The 26,918-nt window shown below is 42.7% G+C and overlaps 2 protein-coding genes across 2 annotated transcripts in view; one reads left to right on the top strand and one right to left on the bottom strand.

Moving 5' to 3' along the window:
- LOC121544270 (AT-rich interactive domain-containing protein 4A) overlaps positions 1-4,604 on the top strand; it is a 33,275-nt gene extending 28,671 nt beyond the window's left edge. The window contains exons 21-25 of the mRNA XM_045209052.1: positions 25-893; positions 1,255-1,359; positions 1,493-1,684; positions 2,134-2,280; positions 2,630-4,604. Of these exons, the coding sequence (XP_045064987.1) occupies positions 25-893; positions 1,255-1,359; positions 1,493-1,684; positions 2,134-2,280; positions 2,630-2,733 (1,417 nt within the window). The 3' untranslated portion in view covers positions 2,734-4,604. The remainder of the gene's footprint in view (positions 1-24; positions 894-1,254; positions 1,360-1,492; positions 1,685-2,133; positions 2,281-2,629) is intronic.
- Positions 4,605-5,821: 1,217 nt separating this feature from the next.
- Positions 5,822-7,553, bottom strand: LOC121544309 (mitochondrial import inner membrane translocase subunit Tim9). Its single transcript, XM_041854226.2, has 4 exons — positions 7,444-7,553; positions 7,032-7,088; positions 6,836-6,931; positions 5,822-6,345 (listed from the first exon to the last, which is right to left on the bottom strand). The coding sequence occupies exons 2-4, from the start codon at positions 7,068-7,070 to the stop codon at positions 6,214-6,216; spliced, it is 267 nt and encodes an 88-aa protein (XP_041710160.1). The 5' UTR covers positions 7,071-7,088; positions 7,444-7,553; the 3' UTR covers positions 5,822-6,213.
- Between the last annotated feature and the right edge of the window lie 19,365 nt (positions 7,554-26,918).

Below are 26,918 nucleotides of genomic sequence, written 5' to 3'. Positions count from 1 at the left end.
CGGGGAGGCCCACTGAGTCGCCAGCGGGAGGCCCACTGAGTCGCCAGCGGGGAGGCCCACTGAGTCGCCAGCGGGGAGGCCCACTGAGTCGCCAGCGGGGAGGCCCACTGAGTCGCCAGCGGGGAGGCCCACTGAGTCGCCAGCGGGGAGGCCCACTGAGTCGCCAGCGGGGAGGCCCACTGAGTCGCCAGCGGGGAGGCCCACTGAGTCGCCAGCGGGGAGGCCCACTGAGTCGCCAGCGGGGAGGCCCACTGAGTCGCCAGCCGGGAGGCCCACGACTCCAGAGCAGAGGCTGGAGGCGGGGGGACAGAAAGGAGAAGAGTGCCTGACGCCAGTGACGGGTAAAACGGAGCCGGAGGTTAAAACAGAGATGCCTGCCCTCACTCCTGAGGTGCAGTGTCGAGGTCCAGGAGAGGGAGGTATCACAGGAGGTTGGCCCAGGTCGGAGCAGCCAGGCTCGGGGGCAGAGGAGGAGCTGATGCCCCAGATAGGGCCTGAGGCGCTGGTCTGCCACGAGGTGGATCTGGACGACCTGGATGAGAAGGACAAGACCTCAGCAGAAGACCTCCTAATGATGATGAGTCAGGGGAAGGTACATGCTCCCCCTCCGTCCAATGCCTCCTCCCACCACCCCCAGACCCACAACAACCCTCCTCCGTCCTCCGGGGGCGCTGCTGCTCCACGAGTCTTCTCCCCCACCTCGGCCCCCAGCCCTGATGAGTCCATCAGCACCAAGAGTGAGAGTGACGTCACCATCGAGGTTGACAGCGTAGCCGGGGAGTCTCAGGAGGGGCTTGGTGATAACGAGTCGGCCAACTCCAACTGCTTTGAAGCCAGCACCAGCTCTAGCAACTCCAGCATGTCACTACAGGAGAGGGACACCAAGGACAGAGGTGGGTCACACATAGAATGGTATAGAATAGGCTATATCCATTTAGCCTAGCGGTTAGAGCGTTGGGCCAGTAACCAAAAGGTCACTCGTTCGAATTCCTAAGCCAACTAGGTGAAAAATCTCTGTGCCCTTGAGCAAGGCACTTAACCCTAATTGCTCCTGTAAGTCGCTCTGGATAAGAGCGTCTGCTAAATGACTAAAATGTAAAAATGTGTCTATTGCAAACAGTTCCATCACACATTAGTTTTTATACATGTTTTGCTCATTGCAAATAAGGTTTTAGTTGTTCAATGTATGCTCATGGGGAAACATCTCAGTCCTCTGAAATTATAATTCTCAATATTCTCCCTTTTTATAATTAGGTCAGAAAAGGTTGATGGACTGCAATATGAGTTCTTCTGCAAAGAAGCAGAAGCGCAACCAGAAACGGCCAACCACAACGTCCAAAATGGAGAAGAACGGAGCAGGTAAGTCGAATGGTTTACTTCCATTAATGACAGGCCGTCGACTCACCTAAAAAAACATGTCAATGTTTTAATCATTCTTGACTGTAATGTGATTTGTGGGTTCAAATAAAGTATTTAAAATGTGTCCCCACAGAGTACAGCAGTGACAGTGAGGACCTGGCTGTCATGGACCCCTCCTGTAAGATGACTCCTGTGAAACACTCCATGTCTAAAGGAAGCCTGAAGCTGGTCTCTCCTAACAGTAAGGAGTTAGAGAAGGACAAGCACAAACACAAGCAGTCCTCCTTCCCCTCCCCGCGCACATACAAGTGGACCTTTCAGCTCAGTAAGTAGAACGTATCACTAATCAGGGGTGTATTCACTAGAGAACCACACTGAACCAAACAGGGAGGGACCTACCTGAATTTGTCCAATAGAAACTGTTTGGATTAATGATTACATCCCAGTTCATCACACTGATCTCAGGTGTTGAATAACAATAGCATCCGGTTTCCCAGACAGACTAAGCCTAGTCCTGGACAAAAAATCCCTTTCAATGTAGGTTCTCCATTATTTTTAGAACTAGGCTTAATCTGTGTCCGGGAAACCGGCCCTAAGGGTTTGGATTTTAGCTTGAATTATGTGAATATTCTTTAACTTAATATTGTATTTACTGTTCTAAATTAAATGGCTTCGAAAGCACTCATATCTTTATAGCTGAATGGTGAAAGTATGTTTTTATTTGTTCAGATGGTCTCAGACCAGTATAATAAGAACCTTTGTGTCTCTGAGCAGATGAACTGGACAGCATGTCAAGTGCTGAGAGGATATCCTTCTTACAAGACAAACTACAGGATATAAGGAAGTACTACATGTCACTCAAGTCTGAAGTGGCCTCCATAGACAGGAGGAGGAAGAGGTTAAAGAAGAAAGAAAGAGAGGGTAGGATGGCTTTTCTGCACTTCCATCCCAACTCTGATTTCAGATTTATCTGAAGACCCAATGTTATTCTAGTCCTCAGTCATGTTCCAGAGCAAACTACTTGAATAGCTTTGTATTGTAAATATTTTGTTTTTGAATGATTCCTTAAACTATTTTTGACACACACTACAAAGTATTATTATATGCATACAGCTGTCTAACCTGCTCTCTCTTCCCTCTCCTACTACTGTCTATTTAGCTTTCATTGTAATGGTTTGCTTTGTTTCCATGGTCTCTTTGCTCACCACAATCCTGTGTAGAGTATGAAAGACTGATACGGCTGTCTAACCTGCTCTCTCCTCCCTCCCAGTGTCCCACACCACAGCTTCAACGTCGTCTGGCTCGTCAGACACTGGGATGAGCCCCTCCTCCGCCTCACCCACTCAGAACACTGTGGCTGTCGAGTGCAGGTGATGACACGCCTTCTCCCCCATGGTTCCCATGACGACCACCCTGGAGACACGGGTTGTGTCCGAAATGGCACCTTATTCCCTTTATAGTGCGTATCTTTTGACCAGAAGCCCATGTTAAATGACCAGAAGCCCTGGTCAAAAGTAGTCCACTATATAGGGCATAAGGGTGCCATTTCAGACGTACCCACGTACTGACACACCAGAGCAAGCGGACAAAAGCACTCGACTGCCCCCCTCTGTCTCCTTTCACCCCCCATCACTCCTACCGCATCCAATCCACCACTTGGCCACTCCCACTTCTTGCACTTCCCTGCCTTGTAGATATTGTAGTCCACCTATCGCAGTGTTGTCAGGAAATGGATTCTACGTGAGTTGAATGTAAAGGAAACCACAAACCCCAGATACTCCTAGCCAAACCCCTTCACTCTCCATCCTTGAACAGTCCATGGCACTTTTCTCCTTCTTACTCTGTCAGAACCACAGAAACAGATATAACCTCCTCTGGTTCCCTAAACAGGAGCAATTTGGATTCAGTAATGAATCAATGATGTCTCTATCAGCAGAACCAGACATACACAATGTATGTAACCTACAATGTAAAGGGTCCCTACCCTTGTTAATAACGGTCACTTAACCAGCTTGGACATTGTTTGCAAAAAGGTAAATTATGTTCGCTTGCTCCATCAGAACTGCCAAAGTACACGTGTTACAGCAGAGTGCCCTATTTTGGAAAAGTGGGACAAATTCAATTGCGAAAGGGAATGTAGTTTACTGAAAACTGCAGCCGTTGTCTTCCATTATTGCATTGTCAGCACAGATTAATTATGCAAACTATTTTTGGGTCTCTTTTTAAGAAAAGTAATTAAAAAATGAATAGTAAAAGGTTTACAGTGGAACTCAGGAGAAAATGTTTTCAGTGGACTAATTTCCTTTGCGAGAGTATTTTGTCTTTTTATATGTAATTGCAGAGTTTTTATTTTAGTATGGAAAATTTCAAAAAGTATATATCACAGCAGTGAAGTTATTTAATGAAAGATTTCTAGCCCTGAAATGTTGTGTAAAAAAGGTTTCTTGCATTGTTAAATATATTTATTCTGTCAGTGGACACATTTTAGTATTTTTTACAATATGGAGACATGAACCTTCCACAGTTTGGACAATGGGAAAATCTGATATTGAAAGAATGCTGTGTGCTCATCTAAAAGCAGACTGACTGTGAAGTTTCACTACTGTGCAGTACATGTATCCCACATTTAACAGGGCCCTCTGCTTTCTCTACAGGTTAGTTTTTTTCCCTAGACGGAGTCTGGGGAACACAATCATTTGGTGGCCTTCACTTTGTTTCTTGGTACTTGTATTTGTTATAATTTAAAACATCTATTATTTCAACATGAGTTCTGACCAATTAAATAAAAGTTTCTTAAGGAATATGTATGTTAAGCCCAGAGGTTTCTTATGATTGTTTTTGTATATAGATCTTCCAAAACCATGAATTTGAAAAATACATTTGACAAACTGTAAAGAATGACTTATTTTTTTAAACCATCTTTGTACCGGTATATTAAAACCTTTTTCTATGTCAAGTTCGTAGAAACATTCGTGCACACAATCAGACTGTATATACTGACCCAGTGGATTTCAGCATTAGTCTGAAACTAACCCTAAAGAAGAGCGTAATGGAAGCATTCAGAACATTGAAAATTTTTATGCCTGATAGACTTGTGAAAAACATACAGTACTTCCTTAAAAGCTTAGTTTATCTACAGATTCCTGGATGAAGGAAAGAAGGTATTAAGATTCCCTGAGCAAAGCCTTTGTATCTTAATGTAAAATAAGCAGAGCTCTTCATTTCTAATAAAGTTTTTAAATATTTCCCTTGTGAATTACTGATCATTTTAGAGAGGCTAACATGTGGACGGACACTGGCTCCGAGGGCCGTTCTGCGTCCACCTCTGTCCTAACTCTTACTGTTATTTCCCTTGGAATTTTCTGGAATAATATCAGTGTATAAGCCCCGACACTAGATTCAAGCAGCACTCAGATCTTGTTTTGTTTGTCCTTTTACCAGGTTGGGGAACACAAACCATTTTGCTTGGATTGCCTGAAACCTCAATCCCAAATTGATGCATCAGTGTTTCATCTTCAATAACCTCTGGTTATAAATCTGTATGCCAATAACCTTCAAGTGATGGACATCAGAAGTATGTAAGTGAGGACTTATGTCCTTGAGCTGTTTGTTTTTTCCATCTATAACCACCAACAGATGGCAGATATTTCAAATTATACTAAACAAAAATATAAACAACATGCAAAAGTTCATTTAAGGAAATCAGTTAATTGAAATAAATAAATTAGGCCCTCATTTCACATGACTGGGCAGGGGTGCAGCCATGGGTATAGACCCACCCATTGGGGAGCCAGGGCCAGCCAATCAAATTAGTTTTTCCCCACAAAAGGGCTTTATTCCAGACATAAATACTCCTCAGTTTCATCAACTGTCTGGGTGGCTGGTCTCAGACGATCCCGCAGGTGAAGAAGACGGAAGTGGAGGTCCTGGGTTGGCGTGGTTACACGTGGTCTGTGGTTGTGAGGCCGGTTGGACATACTGCCAAATTCTCTAAAATGACGTTGGTAGAGAAATGAACATTCAATTTTCTGGTTGACATTCCTGCAGTCAGCATGCCAATTGCACGCTCCCTCAAAACTGGAGATATTGAGGTATTGTGTGACAAAACTGCACATTTTAGAATGGCCTTTTATTGTCCGCAGCACAAGGTGCACCTGTGTAATGATCATGCTGTTTAATCAGCTTCTTGATATGCCACACCTGTCAGGTGGATGGATCATCTTGGCAAAGGAGAAATGCTCACTAACAGGGATGTAAACAAATTTGTGCACAAAATTAGAGAGAAATATGCTTTATGTGCATATGGAAAATGTCTGGGATCATTTATTTCAGCTCATGAAACCAACACTTTACAGGTTGCGTTTATATTTTGGTTCAGTATAGTTTAGCGGTCAAACAAAATAAGACGTTACACAATGGGAAATTGACCAGTATGCCCAGGTAAAATGTTGTTTCGGGAATGTTGAGTGGAACAAGACATTTATTGACAAATAAGGATTTGTATAGGGAAAAAGGGGACAATTATTAACACTCCAAGTTGTTATTACCAGTATCTTATTCTTACTTCGCATAGACACAAATAATACTTTACATACACTATAATAACAAACAAAAATTCTAGATCTGCCTGGATCAAAAATCAGCATGATCTCATACATCATGATCAGGCTTTTCCTTATGAGGCTTCTGGTTAGAAGTGTCCAAGCAGTCATCAGCCTGAAAAGTAGATGATGTAGGTTAGCCATCCGCTGATTCACAAATAACAGCTCCATGGTGGTGTGGAGATCATGTTGTGATCAGACTGAATGGGGGACTCCTGGTGTTATCTGTCCATGTTTAAAGGGCGGTAGTTCTCTACCGTGGTCCGATTAAACCTGCTTTCTGTGCCAGAGCTTCGTTCTGCTGGATGTGGTACTCCTGGAAGCGCATGGAGATGCGCTGGGTCATCTTCAGGTACTTCTGAAGACAGCTCTCAGAGCAGGTGGACTGAGAGGGAAACCAATAAAGTTATATGACGTCACATATCACACCTCTTCAAATATTGCTGTGTCCACTGCAAAGGCTTCTACTCCGACTAAAGAAGCTAACCCGGTAGAATGTTACATTTAACAACATACAGGAACATTCTGTGATAACATTTTGTTGACCAATGTTACCACGTGTCCTATTTTACCCGCTACCAAACCTCATCCCCAGGCTCGATTGCTACAGAAATAGAACCTTCTGGTGGATGAGACTATCCACTACCTAGCCTCCAACAACGAGACAGGATTTAGAAGGATGGCCACAATACTACCTACTACCCAGACATGATTAAGGGATAATCTCAACTGCATTTCTTTGACACCTCGGGTCCTCTCTCGTTGCCTCGTTCTCAAAGCCCATTGGAGAAGGTCAGAGGGAAGGGAACTCTTGACTTTCTCATCCAATGGGTTTTGAGAAGGAACTCTTGAAAACATCAAGGAAGTCAACCTACCTCCTCTGGCTTTACTTCTCTAGTGGTAAAATCCTTCACACAGTCCATGAAGCAGTTCTCTGTGAGTTTGTTGTAGGTACCAAGAAATTCTTTGAACTGTGAACACAAACAATATTTTACGAATGCATTCATTTTTTAACACTCACTTAGATTAAACAAGATTGAATTGTGTATGAGAAGTATCCTCACGATATACCTGTTTAATCTGGTCTGCTTCTGTTACCTGGGCAGCCATGGTGGTACAATTAGAGATCTGTTGGATTAAAATTACACCCATGATGTAACTGATTGAATGACAGCCCTATCCATGTTATGTATGATGTACGTTCACTATAACTAGCTAAGAATAGGGAGTACTGAATTACCAAAATAGCTTGCTACAGAGTACTAGCTGATTAGCTAGCTATATATGACACCTGACCATGCATTAATAGCAGCTGCATAATTGAAGGCTTTTTGTAGTGTTAGCTCGCAAGCAAGCTCAGTACGCAGCTAAAAGCTCCCAAGCTGATTTGGTAAGGTTCACAGGCGAACTAAATAGCCCAGCAGATCCAATTAAGACTTTGACAACATGACATACATTTAGATATCAAATTGTGTGCAATCACCTTTTCTTCAACACAACAACGAAGTCATTCACCCACTCAGGTTCCGAAAAACATGTTGTGAAAAGGGGACTGCAGTGGCTGCGGCACCAATTCAGTTTCGAGAGGCTTGAAAGGTACAGAATACTCTATAATCATTAGACATTGTTCTTAAAACATAAAACATTACTAGAATAATGTTAAATATTTTATACGTTTGTGTGCGTATGTATGGGATTCAAAATCGAAAATAATAACTGAAATGTTTAATTGTGGATTTAGTGTTACTGCATAAACACTACGGTGTGACACGAGGTAATGTTTCAGTTCCTCATTATAGTGTTTGTCGCTAGCCCTCCCTTTTAAACCTATATAAATATCAACAGCACTTGTTTAATCATTATTTTGTTGGTTACTGCTGATATTGTGTTTTTGGATTAACATTCTCTCCCGTGGTTGTTTAATTATCATGATTTTGTTGTTTAATTGGGGGTTTGGGTTAACGTTCTCACCCTATCATGCACAGCAGATGGCGATATTTCACGTACCAGATCATGTCCTTGACCGGAAGTTACTGTTGAAAGCAACTGCTGCTGTGTTTTCATATTCAGTAGCTAACAGTAGGGAAGTTATGTTGTATTTTTCGATTCTGACTTCAGGTTGCATTCATTTCCCAACGTATCACGATTGTTTAAAATAGCACAGGTTTAGCTACTTTTTACCGAGTTTGCCGTGCTGTTCTTTTAACCTTTTGGAGGTGCCTACTAGCTAGCAAGCTAACGCCAACAAACAATTGTGTAGCGGGAAGTTTAAAATGTTAAGTTCAATTCAAATTGTATTTGTCACATGCCCCAAATACAACAGGTGTAGACCTTACCGTGAAATGCTTAACGTTACTTACGAGCCCTTAACCAACAATGCAGTTCAAGAAATAGAGTTAAGAAAATATTTACTAAATAAACTAAAGTAAAAAGTAACACAAAAAAATAACAATAATGAGGCTATATACAGGGGGTACCGGTACCGAGTCAATGTGCGCGGGTACAGGTTAGTCGAGGTAATTTGTACATGTAGGTAGGGGTAAAGTGACTATGCATAGATAATAAACAGCGAGTAGCAGCTGTGTAAAATAAATAAGTCGGGGGTGGGGGGATGTAAATAGTCTGGGTGGCCATTTGATTAATTGTTCAGCAGTGTTATGGCTTGGGGGTAGAAGCTGTTAAGGAGCCTTTTGGACCTAGACTTGGTGCACCGGTACCGCTTGCTGTGCGGTAGCAGAGAGAACAGTCTATGACTTGGGTGACTGGAGTCTTTGACAATTTTTCCTCTGACACTGCCTAATATATAGGTCCTGGAGGTCAGGAAGCTTGGCCCCAGTGATGTACTGGGCTGTACGCACTACCCTCTGTAGTGCCTCACGGTCAGATGCTGAGCAGTTGCCATACCAGGCGGTGATGCAACCGGTCAGGATGCTCTCGATGGTTTAGCTGTATAACGTTTAGAGGATCTGGGGACCCATGCCAAATCTTTTCAGTTCCTTGAGGAACTGCCAAATCTTTTCAGCCCTCTTCACGACTGTCTTGGTGTGTTTGGACCATGATAGTTTGTTGGTGATGTGGACACCAAGGAACTTGAAACTCTCGACCCGCTCCCCTTTAGCCCTGTCGATGCGAATGGACTATGGTGGTCTGCTTGAAACATATAGGTATTACAGACTCAGTCAGGGAGAGGTTGAAAATGTCAGTGAAGACACTTGCCAGTTGGTCCGTGCATGCTCTGAGTACACGTCCCGGTAATCCGTCTGTCCCCGCAGCCTTACATTTACGTCATTTAGCAGACGCTCTTATCCAGAGCGACTTACAAATTGGTCCCTTGTGAATGTTGTCTTGTTTAAAGGTCTTGCTCACATCGGCTACGGAGAGCATGATCACACAGTCATCCGGAACAGCTGGTGCTCTCATACATGCTTCAGTGTTGCTTGCCTCGAAGCAAGCATGAAAGGCATTTAGCTCGTCTGGTAGGCTTGTGTCACTGGGCAGCTCGCGGCTAGGTTTCCCTTTGTAGTCCGTAATAGTTTGCAAACCCTGCCACATCCGACGAGTGTCAGAGCCGGTGTAGTAAGATTCAATCTTAGTCCTGTATTGACACTTTGCCTGTTTGATGGTTCGTCTGAGAGCATAGCGGGATTTCTTAAAAGCATCCGGATTAGTGTCCCGCTCCTTGAAAGCGGCAGCTCTAGCCTTTAGCAGGGTGCGGATGTTACCTGTAATCCATAGCTTTTGGTTGGGATATGTACGTACGGTCACTGTGGGGACGATGTCGTCGATGTACTTATTGATGAAGCCAGTGACTGAGGTGGTATACTCCTCAATGCCATTGGATGAATCCCGGAACATATCCCAGTCTGTGCTAGCAAAACAGTCCTTTAGCGTAGCATCCGCGTCATCTGACCACTTCCGTATTGAGCGAGTCACTGGTACTTCCTGCTTTAGTTTTTGCTTGTAAGCAGGAATCAGGAGGATATAATTATGGTCAGATTTGTCAAATGGAGGGCGAGGGAGAGCTTTGTATGTGTCTCTGTGTGTGGGGTAAAGGTGGTCTAGAGTTTTTTCCCTCTGGTTGCACATGTGACATGCTGGTAGAAATGAGGTAAAACGGATTTAAATTTGCCTGCGTTAAAGTCCCCGGCCACTAGGAGTGCCGCCTCTGAATTAGCATTTTCTTGTTTGCTTATGGCCTTATACAGCTCATTGAGTGCGGTCTTAGTGCCAGCAAGTTGCAGAGAAGGACTGCATTGGTTGTTTATCTAGCTATCTAACAACTCGCACGGCAAGTATCACCCGGTCACGTTCATGTTACCCACCTTGATGCTGCAGACTCTCCCACTGTGGTTCCAGCAACAGGTAGGCTACCCAGTTACCTTAGTCAGTTGCTTTATTGAAACAAATGATGAGAATGGCATTGACATCTGTCATTTATTAAATTAAAACTTTACCCTCATTGGTTAGTTACGATAAGATACTTTATTGTCAATTTTTGTGGAAACTGCTTTTATAAGTTAGTTGTGAAAAAATATATATTAGTCTCTCTCCTCTACTCTAGCCTCTGCAGACCAATCCAGCCAGTGGAGGGGAGGAGGGGGTATGAGCCCATCTGGAGCCCCTAGCTCCTCGCAGGGTCATCCATCCTAGCTCCTCGCAGGGTCATCCATCCTAGCTCCTCGCAGGGTCATCCATCCTAGCTCCTCGCAGGGTCATCCATCCTAGCTCCTCGCAGGGTCATCCATCCTAGCTCCTCGCAGGGTCATCCATCCTAGCTCCTCGCAGGGTCATCCCAAAGCCCACACGCTGGAACACCACTAAACCCCACATTTACATTTTAGTCATTTAGCAGACGCTCTTATCCAGAGCGACTTACAGTTAGTGAGTGCATACATTATTTTTTTAAATGTTTCATACTGGCCCCCCGTGGGAATCGAACCCACAACCCTGGCGTTGCAAACGCCATGCTCTACCAACTGAGCTACATCCCATCACTACACAGCTGCACAGATCCAGGACACAGAAAACACCCCACACAGTGCAAGGTTAGTCATCAAAGTGTCTCTCTTTGCATCTCTTAAGTTACCATGGTCTGGGTCTGAAATGTCACCCTGTTCCCCATATAGTGCACTACTTTTGCGCTGAGCCATGTGGGTCCTGGTCAAAAGGAGTGCACTATATAGGGAATATGATGTCATTTCGGATGTAGCCATGGATTTCCATCAGATGCAAGAGTCATTTTCACCACTAGGGGGCAGTAGCGTCACTCCAACCTACTGGTTCTGTAGGAAGCACAGGATTTTGCAGAAGGCTGGAGATTCTAAAAAGGAAGTGTTTATTCACCAAAAAAATCTGAAAACACTGTTTAATAGGCTACAATGTCACTGTGTTTTTTCCTGTCCTTGTTGATGTTGGTGCTTGCTATTTCTATTTGTCACCCCCTTGATGAGATGGAAAACAAAACAAGCATGTTACTTTCAACCTCAGTTTTTTAAAACTAATAACCATTTGCCTTCTGTACTCCTGTTTGACAACCTCTCATTATTTACAATTAAGTCATTAGTCGCTTTATGTTGATGTAAACATGACAGATTTCCACTGGGCCATTTTCAACACGTTGCAGTCAGGTCAACACACACGTGTCAGTATCTGCATTACAGAAAATATCGTCAAATGTTACCCACCAAATTGAAAACCTGCGTTGTACAATGAGCCAGACTGCGTTGCATACTAAACTAAGTCAAATGCATGTTTGGAATTATTGTCTGACAATATATACAGTGGGGAAAAAAAGTATTTAGTCAGCCACCAATTGTGCAAGTTCTCCCACTTAAAAAGATGAGAGAGGCCTGTAATTTTCATCATAGGTACACGTCAACTATGACAGACAAAATGAGAAAAAAAAATCCAGAAAATCACATTGTAGGATTTTTTATGAATTTATTGGCATATGATGGTGGAAAATAAGTATTTGGTCAATAACAAAAGTTTCTCAATACTTTGTTATATACCCTTTGTTGGCAATGACACAGGTCAAACGTTTTCTGTAAGTCTTCACAAGGTTTTCACACATTGTTGCTGGTATTTTGGCCCATTCCTCCATGCAGATCTCCTCTAGAGCAGTGATGTTTTGGGGCTGTCGCTGGGCAACACAGACTTTCAACTCCCTCCAAAGATTTTCTATGGGGTTGAGATCTGGAGACTGGCTAGGCCACTCCAGGACCTTGAAATGCTTCTTACGAAGCCACTCCTTCGTTGCCCGGGCGGTGTGTGTGGGATCATTGTCATGCTGAAAGACCCAGCCACGTTTCATCTTCAATGCCCTTGCTGATGGAAGGAGGGTTTCACTCAAAATCTCACGATACATGGCCCCATTCATTCTTTCCTTTACACGGATCAGTCGTCCTGGTCCCTTTGCAGAAAAACAGCCCCAAAGCATGATGTTTCCAACCCCATGCTTCACAGTAGGTATGGTGTTCTTTGGATGCAACTCAGCATTCTTTGTCCTCCAAACATGACGAGTTGAGTTTTTACCAAAAAGTTATATTTTGGTTTCATCTGACCATATGACATTCTCCCAATCCTCTTCTGGATCATCCAAATGCACTTCAGACGGGCCTGGACATGTACTGGCTTAAGCAGGGGGACACGTCTCGCACTGCAGGATTTGAGTCCCTGGCGGCGTAGTGTGTTACTGATGGTAGGCTTTGTTACTTTGGTCCCAGCTCTCTGCAGGTCATTCACTAGGTCCCCCCGTGTGGTTCTGGGATTTTTGCTCACCGTTCTTGTGATCATTTTGACCCCACGGGGTGAGATCTTGCGTGGAGCCCCAGATCGAGGGAGATTATCAGTGGTCTTGTATGTCTTCCATTTCCTAATAATTGCTCCCACAGTTGATTTCTTCAAACCAAGCTGCTTACCTATTGCAGATTCAGTCTTCCCAGCCTGGTGCAGGTCTACAATTTTGTTTTTGGTGTCCTTTGACAGCTCTTTGGTCTTGGCCATTGTGGAGTTTGGAGTGTGACTGTTTGAGGTTGTGGACAGGTGTCTTTTATACTGATAACAAGTTCAAACAGGTGCCATTAATACAGGTAACGAGTGGAGGACAGAGGAGCCTCTTAAAGAAGAAGTTACAGGTCTGTGAGAGCCAGAAATCTTGCTTGTTTGTAGGTGACCAAATACTTATTTTCCACCATAATTTGCAAATAAATTCATTAAAAATCCTACAATGGGATTTTCTGGATTTTTTTTCTCTCAATTTGTCTGTCATAGTTGACGTGTACCTATGATGAGAATTACAGGCCTCTCTCATCTTTTTAAATGGGAGAACTTGCACAATTGGTGGCTGACTAAATACTTTTTTTCCCCACTGTAATTGCATTAATTACAAGTAGGCCTATGGCTGGTTTATTAACATGTTGGGTGATACAACGATAAATACGCAATACATATAGCTCATGTTTTGGTGGCCAGTCAATTCTCCGTCTTGGTTTTGTCATAATCATACATAATGTCCATGTGTTTGGCTCCGTTGGCCGAGCACCAAGACTACTCTGAGTTATTACAATGGCCGCCGGGCCTGGCTCGGTCTCCCTCTCGTCTCCCTAGCCACAAGCCTCGGAATGCAGCCTCCTCCTGAACACTGGAGATCATAATTAGATCCATACAAAGCACCACTGACTATTTTAAAGCCCACATTTACAGTAAAGTGGGAAAATAGTGGTAAAAAGTCACACACCGTACAGCATGAATATATCAACTCTGTACCGCTATTATATTATGCTGGCTGCCAATATCCATTCAGTTACATGGGAAAAATAGGTATGCTCCTCTCTTCTGGTGTAAAACTCAATTAAAGGCCCAATGCAGCTGTTTTTATCTCAATATCAAATAATTTCTGGGTAACAATTAAGTACCTTACTGTGATTGTTTTCAATTAAAATGGTCAAAAAGAAACAAAAATAGCTTCTTAGCAAATAGCAATTTCTCACGCAATAATTTTGCTAGGACTGTCTGGGAGTGGTCTGAGTGGGTGTTGTCACCAGGCAGGCCAAAACTCCATCCCACCAAAACAGGCCGAAATTTCAGGCGGTCTTTTCAAACAGCTCTAACACTAAATGGGCATTATCATCATTTTTACAATTTCCCAGTATTAATCCAACCTCATAGTGTGGAAATATATATAACACACAGGAAAATCTAGTTTTTTATTGTACTGGGCCTTTCAGGTGAAAACAATGTCACTGGCTGGTGCACAACTGTGCAAATAGACAGACAGACAGCGCCCTTCAGTGTTCAATAGAAGTACAATGGAGTTTAGTTTATTGATAGCCCCACCCTCTTGAAATACTTAAGGAAAAAATTGTTGGCTTTTTAAAAATATATAATGTTTTTATTGATGTGGAGGTGATCCTTGACAAGTCAATTATAAGAAACCTATTTGAAAAGATTGAGGGTTGAAGAAATTAGTTATTGTTGATGTCTGACAACAACAGAAAGGCCATGAAAGTACTACTATTCTATCCATTGTGTCATTCAACCACAGACCTAGGCTATTACTGGCTTGTCCTCCTCCTCCTTTGTCCTCGGTTGAACTGTAATTTTGTGTGCAGGCAGCAGGCTACATGTTGTGTAGGAAAGGTCAGTGCCTGGTTCTCTGCTACACCCGTCTGAGAGCCTTGGACAATCTTCCCCTTGAATCTAATCTGCCTCCCTCTAGAATGGTGCTGCTCGCCAATCTCTCTCTCACAAACACACACACACACACCAATGTGGAATTGCTTTCTCAGGAGTAGAGCTGTGCTGCCTGGTGACCATAGTGATGGATATGTGGGGGAGAATGGAGTTAATTATGGCACAGAAAGCATCAGTTTGTGTGTGTGTATGGATCACTGAGTGTGTGTGCGGGGGTGTGTAGGTGTATAAGAGAGAGAATTGGGAAATGCATTAGTCTTGTAAGATTGACTCGATACCCTTGCTTTGTTTGGCCAACTGACCAGTATTACTAGACCAGCCTCCCTAAGCAATGCAGCCAGCAATGCAGTCATAGGGACACAACAGTGGTGATAAGGGACTGCACTAAATCAGTTACAGACATTTGACATTTGTATCGAATAACTGTCTGTCCAATGTGTCCATATATTTTTTTATTGACTTGGTCAGGTCACAATATATGTTCATATAGTCCTATTGAAGATTACAATTTATCATTACTTGGTTGCAATTACTGTCGATTTAGTTTGTTCAAGATGGACTTAAATGTTTATGAACTGTGTTTGGCCGTGCACAGCAAGTACAGTGATATACTGTACATATGTGGTGTGACTCTCTGGTTATTGTAACGATTAGTGCATGTTTAAAGGAGAAGGAGTATGTTATGCCATAAGATGTCTGAAGTGGCACCATTTTGTATCTGGTAGTACCTCCAAGCCAGTTGTCATGGCAACCATGCTATTTCTATTCCTCCCTGCACCTCTCGTTCTCTTTTTTTAGTTTGAACTCTTTCTCTCTACAGCTGCCGGACTGCGCTCTCTTTGGGAATTGGCTATGTTTAGTCCTTGCCTTTGTTTCTTAAGCACATCATCAAACCTTATGTGAAATAACCCATGCCCTGAAATTAACATGATTCAGAACACTTGGTCGCTGTCACTCATATTGTCTGTAAAGAACAGAACACCATCGTTTACATGATGTAAACACTTGGCATAATGACACTAGAAGATAATTGCAGATTGAGAAGACTAGGGTTATGTGTGAACCGTCGTTTTTAGAATCTATTTATTTTCAATATTTGGTCAATCTCACTATGGAAATCGGCGAACACAAGTGGGGACAGTTCCTTCGTCAATCATAATGACCATGGTATCTGATTTCTGTACATAAATGTAGAGGGACTAGCTAGATGTAGCTGAATTTTGGCTCATGAATACCTCATATTACCTGTCTCACATTGGAGTTGCTTTGGCCTAATCTAATTCTCATTATTTAATAACGTTGAGGAATCTGACTGGAACACAACTACATTACATCTCCAAGTGTCCTCAAGAAACAGTCGGTCGGTAATCTCCTATTTTTAAAATGTGATGTCATCAAGTATTTCGTCATCAGTCATGACACACAGAATCAGTCCCAGCCATAACAACACACACACGGTTAGATCATTCATCTGTCAGCCTGGACCTAATTCCAATTAATTACACGGCCTAATCGTCTCCTCTTAGGGGTATTTCCTTTAAGCCCGAATAGCTTTTGTAGACTCATAATTGAACCAGCGCAAAACACATTTATGATAAGCAAAGGAAATCTGTTGTTAATGTATTTGGTAACATCTACTTTCTTCCGGGTGACCCAAAACATGACTACATTAATATACGTAGTTTGAGTTAACCGTATATTTTTTTGGAATGCTCTTTTTTTATAGTTACCTTCAGCCAAGTCCACCATTAGGTTTTAACACTCATCATTGATTGGATTCTGAGCTGCCATTACAGCCCCTGAGAGATACCACTTAGAGTCATGTCTGGCCCCTATATTATGAGGAAGTGTCTGGTGAACAAGATTACCAGGTACTGAGCTAAAAGAAAAGGAATTGCACTGTGTGGGAGCAATATATAGACCTATGCACAACATTGCTTTGTTTAAAATGAGTTGGCAGAATTCTTCCAGAGGTTTAGCAAGTATATTGCTTTGTTTATTTGTATATTTGCTCACACTATCCAGTGACATATGTCACACATAGGGTTGCAAAATTCTGTGAACTTTCAATAAATTCTCGGTTGGAGAATTCCCGGAGGGTATAGGCAGGAAACCCTCATCCTCCAACCAGGATTTCTGGAAAACCAGGGAATTTATTGAAAGTTCCCGGAATTTTGCAACCCTAGTCACACAACATCCAGCCATAATGGCATTGTAATAGGCACTTGACTCTACTCAGAATCATTATATTTATTGTGGTGGTGAATACAATTTGTTTCCACAGCAACAATACATGATATTTCCCAACTGTAAACAATGTATCTGTCTGACGTCATTAGGCTAAACAGCTGTAAAAGTGGATTTGGAATTTGTTTGGAAATATCAGCAGGCGTTGGACTTGGAAAAGACGACACAGGGCTGTAAAAACTGGGATGCAGGAGCGTGTGTTAAAAATGCAATACCATTCAATTGATTTTCTTCCTACTTGTCCAACGTTGATTCAACATACCAGTAGTATATAGTAGTCATATTGTTTTAGTGGGACGAGACCTTTCTCCTATGACCCTTTTGACCTTTGACCAGAGGAAATTATGATGCTGGACATCCTACTGACTGACTGACTGTCTGTTGTTGGAGTGCACCATCCATCTGTTATCCATCTGTTTATTTAACTGCTTTCACTTTCTCTCTGTATTCTTAGTTCCTCTGGGTGTCATCCCTGACTGAGCTGATGAAAAGATACTATGGCAAATGAACACCAACACACGCACACTCTAAAACATGCACTCTACACATAAACACATTGTAATATTGTACATTTGATATTGTAAATGTGTAATTATAGAGTAATGTCTTGTATGATGCATTGCTTAATTTTTTATGTAGGCTGTTGTTTTGTTGTGATGTAATTGTTTTAATTCTGTTTGGACCCCAGGAAGAGTAGCTGATACTAAACATTCCAATACATTGATGACAATGACTGAATACAACCAATATCATCCATCGGACTAGCTAGCCTAGAGAGAAAAGCAATTTCAAATCAAATCAAGTTTTATTTGCCACATGCGCCGAATACAACAGGTGTAGACATTACCGTGAAATGCTTACTTACAGCCCTTAACCAACAATGCATACATTTTTTTTTATAAAAAAGTAAAATAAAACAACAAAAAAGTGTTGCGAAAAAAAGAGCAGAAGTAAAATAAAATAACAGTAGGGAGGCTATATACAGGGGGGTACCGGTGCAGAGTCAATGTGCGGGGGCACCGGCTAGTTGAGGTAATATGTACAGTGAGGGAAAAAAGTATTTGATCCCCTGCTGATTTTGTACGTTTGCCCACTGACAAAGAAATGATCAGTCTATAATTTTAATGGTAGGTTTATTTGAACAGTGAGAGACAGAATAACAACAAAAAAATCCAGAAAAACGCATGTCAAAAATATTATAAATTGATTTGCATTTTAATGAGGGAAATAAGTATTTGACCCCTCTGCAAAACATGACTTAGTACTTGGTGGCAAAACCCTTGTTGGCAATCACAGAGGTCAGACGTTTCTTGTAGTTGGCCACCAGGTTTGCACACATCTCAGGAGGGATTTTGTCCCACTCCTCTTTGCAGATCTTCTCCAAGTCATTAAGGTTTCGAGGCTGATGTTTGGCGACTCGAACCTTCAGCTCCCTCCACAGATTTTCTATGGGATTAAGGTCTGGAGACTGGCTAGGCCACTCCAGGACCTTAATGTGCTTCTTCTTGAGCCACTCCTTTGTTGCCTTGGCCGTGTGTTTTGGGTCATTGTCATGCTGGAATACCCATCCACGACCCATTTTCAATGCCCTGGCTGAGGGAAGGAGGTTCTCACCCAAAATTTGACGGTACATGGCCCCGTCCATCGTCCCTTTGATGCAGTGAAGTTGTCCTGTCCCCTTAGCAGAAAAACACCCCCAAAGCATAATGTTTCCACCTCCATATTTGACGGTGGGGATGGTGTTCTTGGGGTCATAGGCAGCATTCCTCCTCCTCTAAACACGGCGAGTTGAGTTGATGCCAAAGAGCTCCATTTTGGTCTCATCTGACCACAACACTTTCACCCAGTTCTCCTCTGAATCATTCAGATGTTCATTGGCAAACTTCAGACGGGCATGTATATGTGCTATCCTGAGCAGGGGGACCTTGCGGGCGCTGCAGGATTTCAGTCCTTCACGGCGTAGTGTGTTACCAATTGTTTTCTTGATGACTATGGTCCCAGCTTCCTTGAGATCATTGACAAGATCCTCCCGTGTAGTTCTGGGCTGATTCCTCACCGTTCTCATGATCATTGCAACTCCACGAGGTGAGATCTTGCATGGAGCCCCAGGCCGAGGGTTATTGACAGTTATTTTGTGTTTCTTCCATTTGCGAATAATCGCACCAACTGTTGTCACCTTCTCACCAAGCTGCTTGGCGATGGTCTTGTAGCCCATTCCAGCCTTGTGTAGGTCTACAATCTTGTCCCTGACATCCTTGGAGAGCTCTTTGGTCTTGGCCATGGTGGAGCGTTTGGAATCTGATTGATTGCTTCTGTGGACAGGTGTCTTTTATACAGGTAACAAGCTGAGATTAGGAGCACTCCCTTTAAGAGTGTGCTCCTAATCTCAGCTCGTTACCTGTATAAAAGACACCTGGGAGCCAGAAATCTTTCTGATTGAGAGGGGGTCAAATACTTATTTCCCTCATTAAAATGCAAATCAATTTATAACATTTTTGACATGCGTTTTTCAGGATTTTGTTGTTGTTATTCTGTCTCTCACTGTTCAAATACACCTACCATTTAACATTATAGACTGATCATTTCTTTGTCAGTGGACAAACGTACAAAATCAGCAGGGGATCAAATACTTTTTTCCCTCACTGTACATGTGGGTAGAGTTAAAGTGACTATGCATAAATAATTAACAGAGTAGCAGCAGCGTAAAAAGATGGGGTGGGGAGGGCAGTGCAAATAGTCCGGTAGAAGCTGTTGAGAAGCCTTTTGGACCTAGACTTGAAGCTCCGGTACCGCTTGCCGTGCGGTAGCAGAGAGAACAGTCTATGACTAGGGTGGCTGGAGTCTTTGACAATTTTGAGGGCCTTCCTTTGACACCGCCTGGTATAGAGGTACTGGATGGCAGGAAGCTTGTCCCCAGTGATGTACTGGGCCGTACGCACTACCCTCTGTAGTGCCTTGCGGTCGGAGGCCGAGAAGTTGCCATACCAGGCGGTGATGCAACCAGTCAGGAAGCTCTCGTGCAGCTGTAGAACGTTTTGAGGATCTGAGGACCCATGCCAAATCTTTTCAGTCTCCTGAGGGGGAATAGGCTTTGTCGTGCCCTCTTCACGACTGTCTTGGTGTGTTTGGACCATGATAGTTCGTTGGTGATGTGGACACCAAGGAACTTGAAGCTCTCAACCTGTTCCACTACAGCCCCGTCGATGAGAATGGGGGCGTCCTCAGTCCTCTTTTTTTTCCCCTGTAGTCCACAATCATCTCCTTTGTCTTGGTCACGTTGATGGAGAGGTTGTTATCCTGGCACCACACGACCAGGTCTCTGACCTCCTCCCTATAGACTGTCTCATCGGTGTCGGTGATCAGGCCTACCACTGTTGTGTCGTCGGCAAACTTAATTATGGTGTTGGAGATGTGCCTGGCCATGCAGTCATGGGTGAACAGGGAGTACAGGAGGGGACTGAGCACGCACCCCTGAGGGGCCCCCGTGTTGAGGATCAGCGTGGCAGATGTGTTGCTACCTACCCTTACCACCTGGGGGTGGCCTGTCAGGAAGTCCAGGATCAAGTTGCAGAGGGAGGTGTTTAGTCCCAGGATCCTTAGCTTAGTGATGAGCTTTGAGGGCACTATGGTGTTGAACGCTGAGCTGTAGTCAATGAATAGCATTCTCACGTAGGTGTTCCTCTTGTCCAGGTGGGAAAGGGCAGTGTGGAGTGCAATTGAGATTGCATCATATGTGGATCTGTTGGGGCGGTATGCAAATTGGAGTGGGTCTAGGGTTTCTGGGATAATGGTGTTGATGTGAGCCATGACCAGCCTTTCAAAGCACTTCATGGATCCAGACGTCAGTGCTACGGGTCGGTAGTCATTTAGGCAGGTTATCTTAGTGTCCTTGGGCACGGGGACTATGGTGGTCTGCTTGAAACATGTTGGTATTACAGACTCCGTCAGGGACATGTTGAAAATGTCAGTGAAGAATCTTGCCAGTTGGTCAGCACATGCTCGGAGTACACGTCCTGGTAATCCGTCTGGCCCTGCGGCCTTGTGAATGTTGATCTGCTTAAAAGTCTTACTCACATCGGCTACGGAGAGCGTGATCACATAGTCATCCGGAACAGCTTGTGCTTTCATGCATGCTTCAGTGTTGCTTGCCTTGAAGCGAGCTTAGAAGTGGTATAGCTCGTCTGGTAGGCTTGTGTCACTGGGCAGCTCGCGGCTGTGCTTCCCTTTGTAGTCTGTAATAGTTTTCAAGCCCTGCCACATCCGACGAGCGTCAGAGCCGGTGTAGTATGATTCGATCTTAGTCCTGTATTGACTCTTTGCCTGTTTGATGGTTCATCGGAGGGCATAGCGGGATTTCTTATAAGCGTCCGGGTTAGAATCCCGCTCCTTGAAAGCGGCAGCTCTACCCTTTAGCTCAGTGCGGATGTTGCCTGTAATCCATGGCTTCTGGTTGGGGTATGTACGTACGGTCACTGTGGGGACGACGTCATCGATGCACTTATTGATGAAGCCAGTGACTGATGTGGTGAACTCCTCAATGCTATCTGAAGAATCCTGGAACATGATCTCGTCTGTGCTAGCAAACAGTATTGTAGCTTAGCATCTGCGTCATCTGACCACTATTTTATTAACCGAGTCACTGGTGCTTCCTGCTTTAGTTTTTGCTTATAAGCAGGAATCAGAGGATAGAATTATGGTCAGATTTGCCAAATGGAGGGCGAGGGAGAGCTTTGTATGCGTCTCTGTGTGTGGAGTAAAGGTGGTCTAGAGTTTTTTTTATTTTTTTCCTCTGGTTGCACATTTAACATCCTGGTAGAAATTAGGTAGAACGGATTTAAGTTTCCCTGCATTAAAGTCCCCGGCCACTTGGAGCGCTGCCTTGGAGATGAGCGTTTTCCTGTTTTAGTTATGGCCTTATACAGCTCATTGAGTGCAATCTTAATGCCAGCATTGGTTTGTGGTGGTAAATAGACAGCTATGAAAAATATAGATGAAAACTCTCTTGGTAAATAGTGTGGTCTACAGCTTATCATAAGATACTCTACCTCAGGCAAGCAAAACCTCGAGACTTCCTTAGTATTTGCTTTTGTGCACCAGCTGTTGTTTACAAATATACACAGACCGCCACCTCTTGTCTTACCGGAGTCAGCCATTCTATCCTGCTGATGTAGCGTATATCCCGTCAGCTGTATGTTGTCCATGTCGTCATTCAGCCACGACTCTGTGAAACATAAGATATTACAGTTTTTAATGTCCCGTTGGTAGGATAACCGTAATCGTAGGTCATCTAATTTATTTTCAAATGATTGAACATTGGCTAATAGGATTGATGGAAGAGGCAGTTTACTTGCTCGCCGACGGATCCTTACAAGGCACCCGACCTACGTCCACGATATCTCCGTCTCTTTCTCCTGCGAATGACGAGGATTTGGGCCTTGTCGGGTGTCTGTAGGATATCCTTTGAGTCCAACTCGTTGAAGAAAAAAATATTCGTCCAATACGAGGTGAGTAATCGCTGTCCTGATATCCAGAAGCTCTTTTTGGTTATAAGAGACGATGGCAGAAACATTATGTACAGAATAAATTATTAATAACGCGAAAAAACACACAATAGTACAATTGGTTAGAGGGCTGTAAAACGGCAGCCATCTTCTCCGGCGCCATCTTCATCCAACAATAGATTTTGATACATTTACTGTGTGACACATCTTCAAGCTAGAACATGAACACACAATGTAGCATAGCAAAATATCTACAGAAGAGATTGTGATGAAAATGTAATAAGAAACCCAGGAGGTCCTGTGAAGCAATCGGCTCATTGTGTGATGTGAATGACTGTGTCCCCGTTTGGAATACTGAGAGAGAGGGAGATATGAAGTGCTGATCTGAGCTGAGGCAGGTGGCTGATTGCTGGTGCCTCTCTCTATCTCTGCAGGAAATGGCAGACTTCTGGAGGCCATCCCTAACAGCAGCAGCAGCTTGGCAACCAGAGGCGTGCAGCAGTGTTCTTAGGGTTGCCATAGCAACACCCACCGATGGCAACCTGCAACAAGTGCAATCCAGGTAGGAGAGAAAGGAAAAAAATGTTTCATGTTTTCACGATTTGAAAAAATAATTTGCTATCTTTTGTCTGTTTCCTCCTCCTAAACAAAAACATGCATCTGTACCATACCTGAGCCATTGTACACTTTAAAAAGAGCTGTATGATACTTATTCCTCATAATGTATAGCCAATACATCTTTCACTGTGATTATTTCATACACTGTAATATGTACAGTGCCTTCAAAATATTCACACCCCTTGACTTTTTCCACATTTTGTTGTTAAAGCCTGAATTTAAAATGGATAAAATTGAGATTTCTTGTCACTGGCCTACACATAATACCCCATAAAGTGGAATTATGTTTTTCGAAATGTTTACAAATTAATTAAAAATGAAAAGCTGAAATGTCTTGAGTCAATAAGTATTCAACCGCTTTGTTCTAGCAAGCCTAAAAATGTGCTTAACAGGTCACATAATAAGTTGCATGGACTCTGTGTGCAGAGGTCTTGAAAAAGAAGGGTCAACACTGCAAATATTGACTCTTTGCATAAACTTAATGTAATTGTCAATAAAAGCCTTTGACACTTATGGAATGCTTGTAATTATACTTCAGTATACCATAGTAACATCTGACAAAAATGTGTAAAAACACTGAAGCAGCAAACTTTGTGAAGACCAATACTTGTGTCATTCTCAACTTTTGACCACGACTGTAGTTACTCCACAATACTAACCTAATTGACAGAGTGAAATGAAGGAATTCTGTACAGCATAAAACATATCCCAAAACATGCATCCTGTTTGCAACAAGGCACTAAAGTAACACTGCAAACAATTGTTATGTTTGGGCAAATCCTATACAACACATTACTGAGTACCACTGTCCATATTTTCAAGCATAGTGGTGGCTGCTTTCCACCAGACACTGGGAGATTAATTCACATTTCAGCAGGACAATAACTAGACACGAAAGAGATAAAGGAATAGAAAATCTAAACAGTAAGTCAAGCTACTGGAGGTGTAGAACTGTGATGGACAGTAGGTGCCCCTTAATTATTTTATTTTTTAAATAAAACTTGGTAAAATCAGGCGGGAATGAGTTAGAGATCATAGGGCCTCTAGGTAATTCGGAATTGAGAATTAGTTGTTCTTGAATATGGGTGACGTAGCTGTTCTCTGTATCTTGTTGCGTAGTTATGGAATTCATATGTGGCTGTAAAATAGTTTTTGAAGAAAGAGGGTGATAAGTGATTTAATGTGCAGTAAACAAATTGAGCAACTTGAAAATAATTAATTTGATAAATACTCAGGAGTTTAAGTGGTGCTGAATCGTCTCTAAAACTGGCAGATGTTATTCTTACAGAGTGTCTCTGCAGGCAATAGATTGATAGTAGTTTGGTATGGTGTGTGCTGGCCCATATAATGTTACAGTAACTGATGAATGGGAAGATCATTATGTAATAGAGATTGAGAGCAGTGCTTCTGTTTAGGAGATATCTAAGTATCCCCGTATTTTTGGCGATCTTAAAGGTTATTGTCTTCATTTGTGGTTTCCATGACAATTCATCCTCAATCAGAACACCACGAAAGCAGGTTGTACAAGCATGATCAACAGGTGTATTATCAATATGGATCCCTATATAATCTGTATTGTATTTTATTTGGACCAAATAATAAAATATGTATTTATTTCAGTGACAATTTGTTAATTTTAAACCACTGAGATATTACATAGTTCATCATTAACAACATTAATAAGGTAATTGACATTTTTGTGAGTATTACACACTTGTATCATCAGCAAATCATATCTGGGAGAGCACTTTGGATGCATTGGGCAAATCATTTATATAAATCTGAAATAATAGTGGTCCATGAATTGATCCCTGAGGCACACCACACTTATTCCTTTGAAAGTCACATATTGCTTTCTATCCTTTAAATAGCTGGAGAACCAAAGCAGAGATTGTTCAGTCACACCCATAGTTTCAAGTTTTTGTAATACAATATGATGATCAACAGTATCAAATGCTATTGAGAGATCCCAAAAAATACCTAATGTATGATCTTTGCGTTAATTTGCCTTATGTATTTTGTCAATTTAAGTAAATAACAGCCAGTAATGTAGTAAGATTTTCTGAAGCCAGACTGATGTTTGTATAACAAACTTTCCTTGTTAAGATATTTCATTAATCTGTTATATGCAAGCTTCTCTAACATGTTTGAGATAGCCAGCAAAATTGAATTTGGTCTGTAATTTGTTAAGTTTGCTGGATCATCAGCTTTATATATTGGAACAATTTAGGCAATTTTCAGTTAATAGGGCACAATGGCCTTAGCAAATTATAGATTTAGCAAATTATAGATTCCCGGCTGCGACACAGCGCGGGATCTACTCGGATCTGTAGTGACTCCTCTAGCACTTAGACCGCTGCGCCACTCGGGAGGCCCCCTGGTTGTTTTAATAATTTGATTTAGTTTGTTTCTATATGTTTTGAATCTCACATGGTTGTATGGAATAGGGTTTGAAAGATACTTTTTGTATAATTTGTTCTTAAAAGAAAGGGATTTAATAATGCTGTTGGTCAGCCAGGGTTGTCTTATTTTAGGCTGTACTTTAGTGATTTAAATTTTTTCAGGGAAAGCAAGATTGTAAGATCTGGATATTTCATTCAAAAACTGGATGCGTGCTGAGGATCATCAGCCTCTTAAAGTCTCATTCCAAGAAACTTGCTGTATTAGATTCTTAAAATGATTGATTGTATGCTGGTTGACTATCCTATAGCTTTGTTGATTGATGCCATTAACCTGTCTCCTCACTAATGTCGATGACATTAGAAATATGGGAAGATGATCAAAAATATCCATGCAAAGGATACCAGAAAATAATTCCTTATCAAAAACATTTTGTAAATATGTTATCAATCAAGGTTGCTGAGTTTTCTGTAATTCTAGTTGGTTTACAAATTACAGGATAAAAATTATGTGAATACATATAAACTCAGTAAAAAAAGAAACGTCCTCTCACTGTCAACTGGGTTTATTTTCAGCAAACTTAACATGTGTACATATTTGTATGAACATAACAAGATTCAACAACTGAGACATAAACTGAACAAGTTCCACAGACATGTGACTAACAGAAATTGAATAATGTGTCCCTGAACAAAGGGGGGGTCAAAATCAAAAGTAACAGTCAGTATCTGGTGTGGCCACCAGCTGCATTAAGTACTGCAGTGCATCTCCTCCTCATGGACTGCACCAGATTTGCCAGTTCTTGCTGTGAGATGTCACCCCACTCTTCCAGCAAGGCACCTGCAAGTTCACATACATTTCTGGGGGGAATGGCCCTAGCCCTCACCCATCCAACAGGTCCCAAACGTGCTCAATGGGATTGAGATCCGGGCTCTTCGCTGGCCATGGCAGAACACTGACATTCCTGTCTTGCAGGAAATCACGCACAGAACGAGCAGTATGGCTGGTGGCATTGTCATGCTGGAGGGTCATGTCAGGATGAGCCTGCAGGAAGGGTACCACATGAGGGAGGAGGATGTCTTCCCTGTAACACACAGCATTGAGATTGCCTGCAATGACAACAAGCTTAGTCCGATGATGCTGTGACACACCACCCCAGACCATGACGGACCCTCCACCTCCAAATCGATCCCACTCCAGAGTACAGGCCTCGGTGTAACGCTCATTCCTTCGACGATAAACGCGAAACCGACCATCACCCCTGGTGAGACACAACCGCGACTCGTCAGTGAAGAGCACTTTTTGCCAGTCCTGTCTGGTCCAGCGACGGTGGGTTTGTGCCGGTGATGTCTATTGCGGACAGTCAGCACTGATGGAGAGATTGTGTGTTCCTGGTGTAACTCGGGCAGTTGTTGTTGCCATCCTGTACCTGTCCCGCAGGTGTGATGTTCGGATGTACCGATCCTGTGCAGGTGTTGTTACACGTGGTCTGCCGCTG

The sequence above is a fragment of the Coregonus clupeaformis genome, chromosome 29 (genome assembly GCF_020615455.1).
Source record: "Coregonus clupeaformis isolate EN_2021a chromosome 29, ASM2061545v1, whole genome shotgun sequence".
Taxonomy (NCBI): Eukaryota; Metazoa; Chordata; class Actinopteri; order Salmoniformes; family Salmonidae; genus Coregonus; species Coregonus clupeaformis.
Note: the sequence above shows the minus strand (reverse complement) of the source record. Positions and strands in the feature narration are given on the sequence as shown.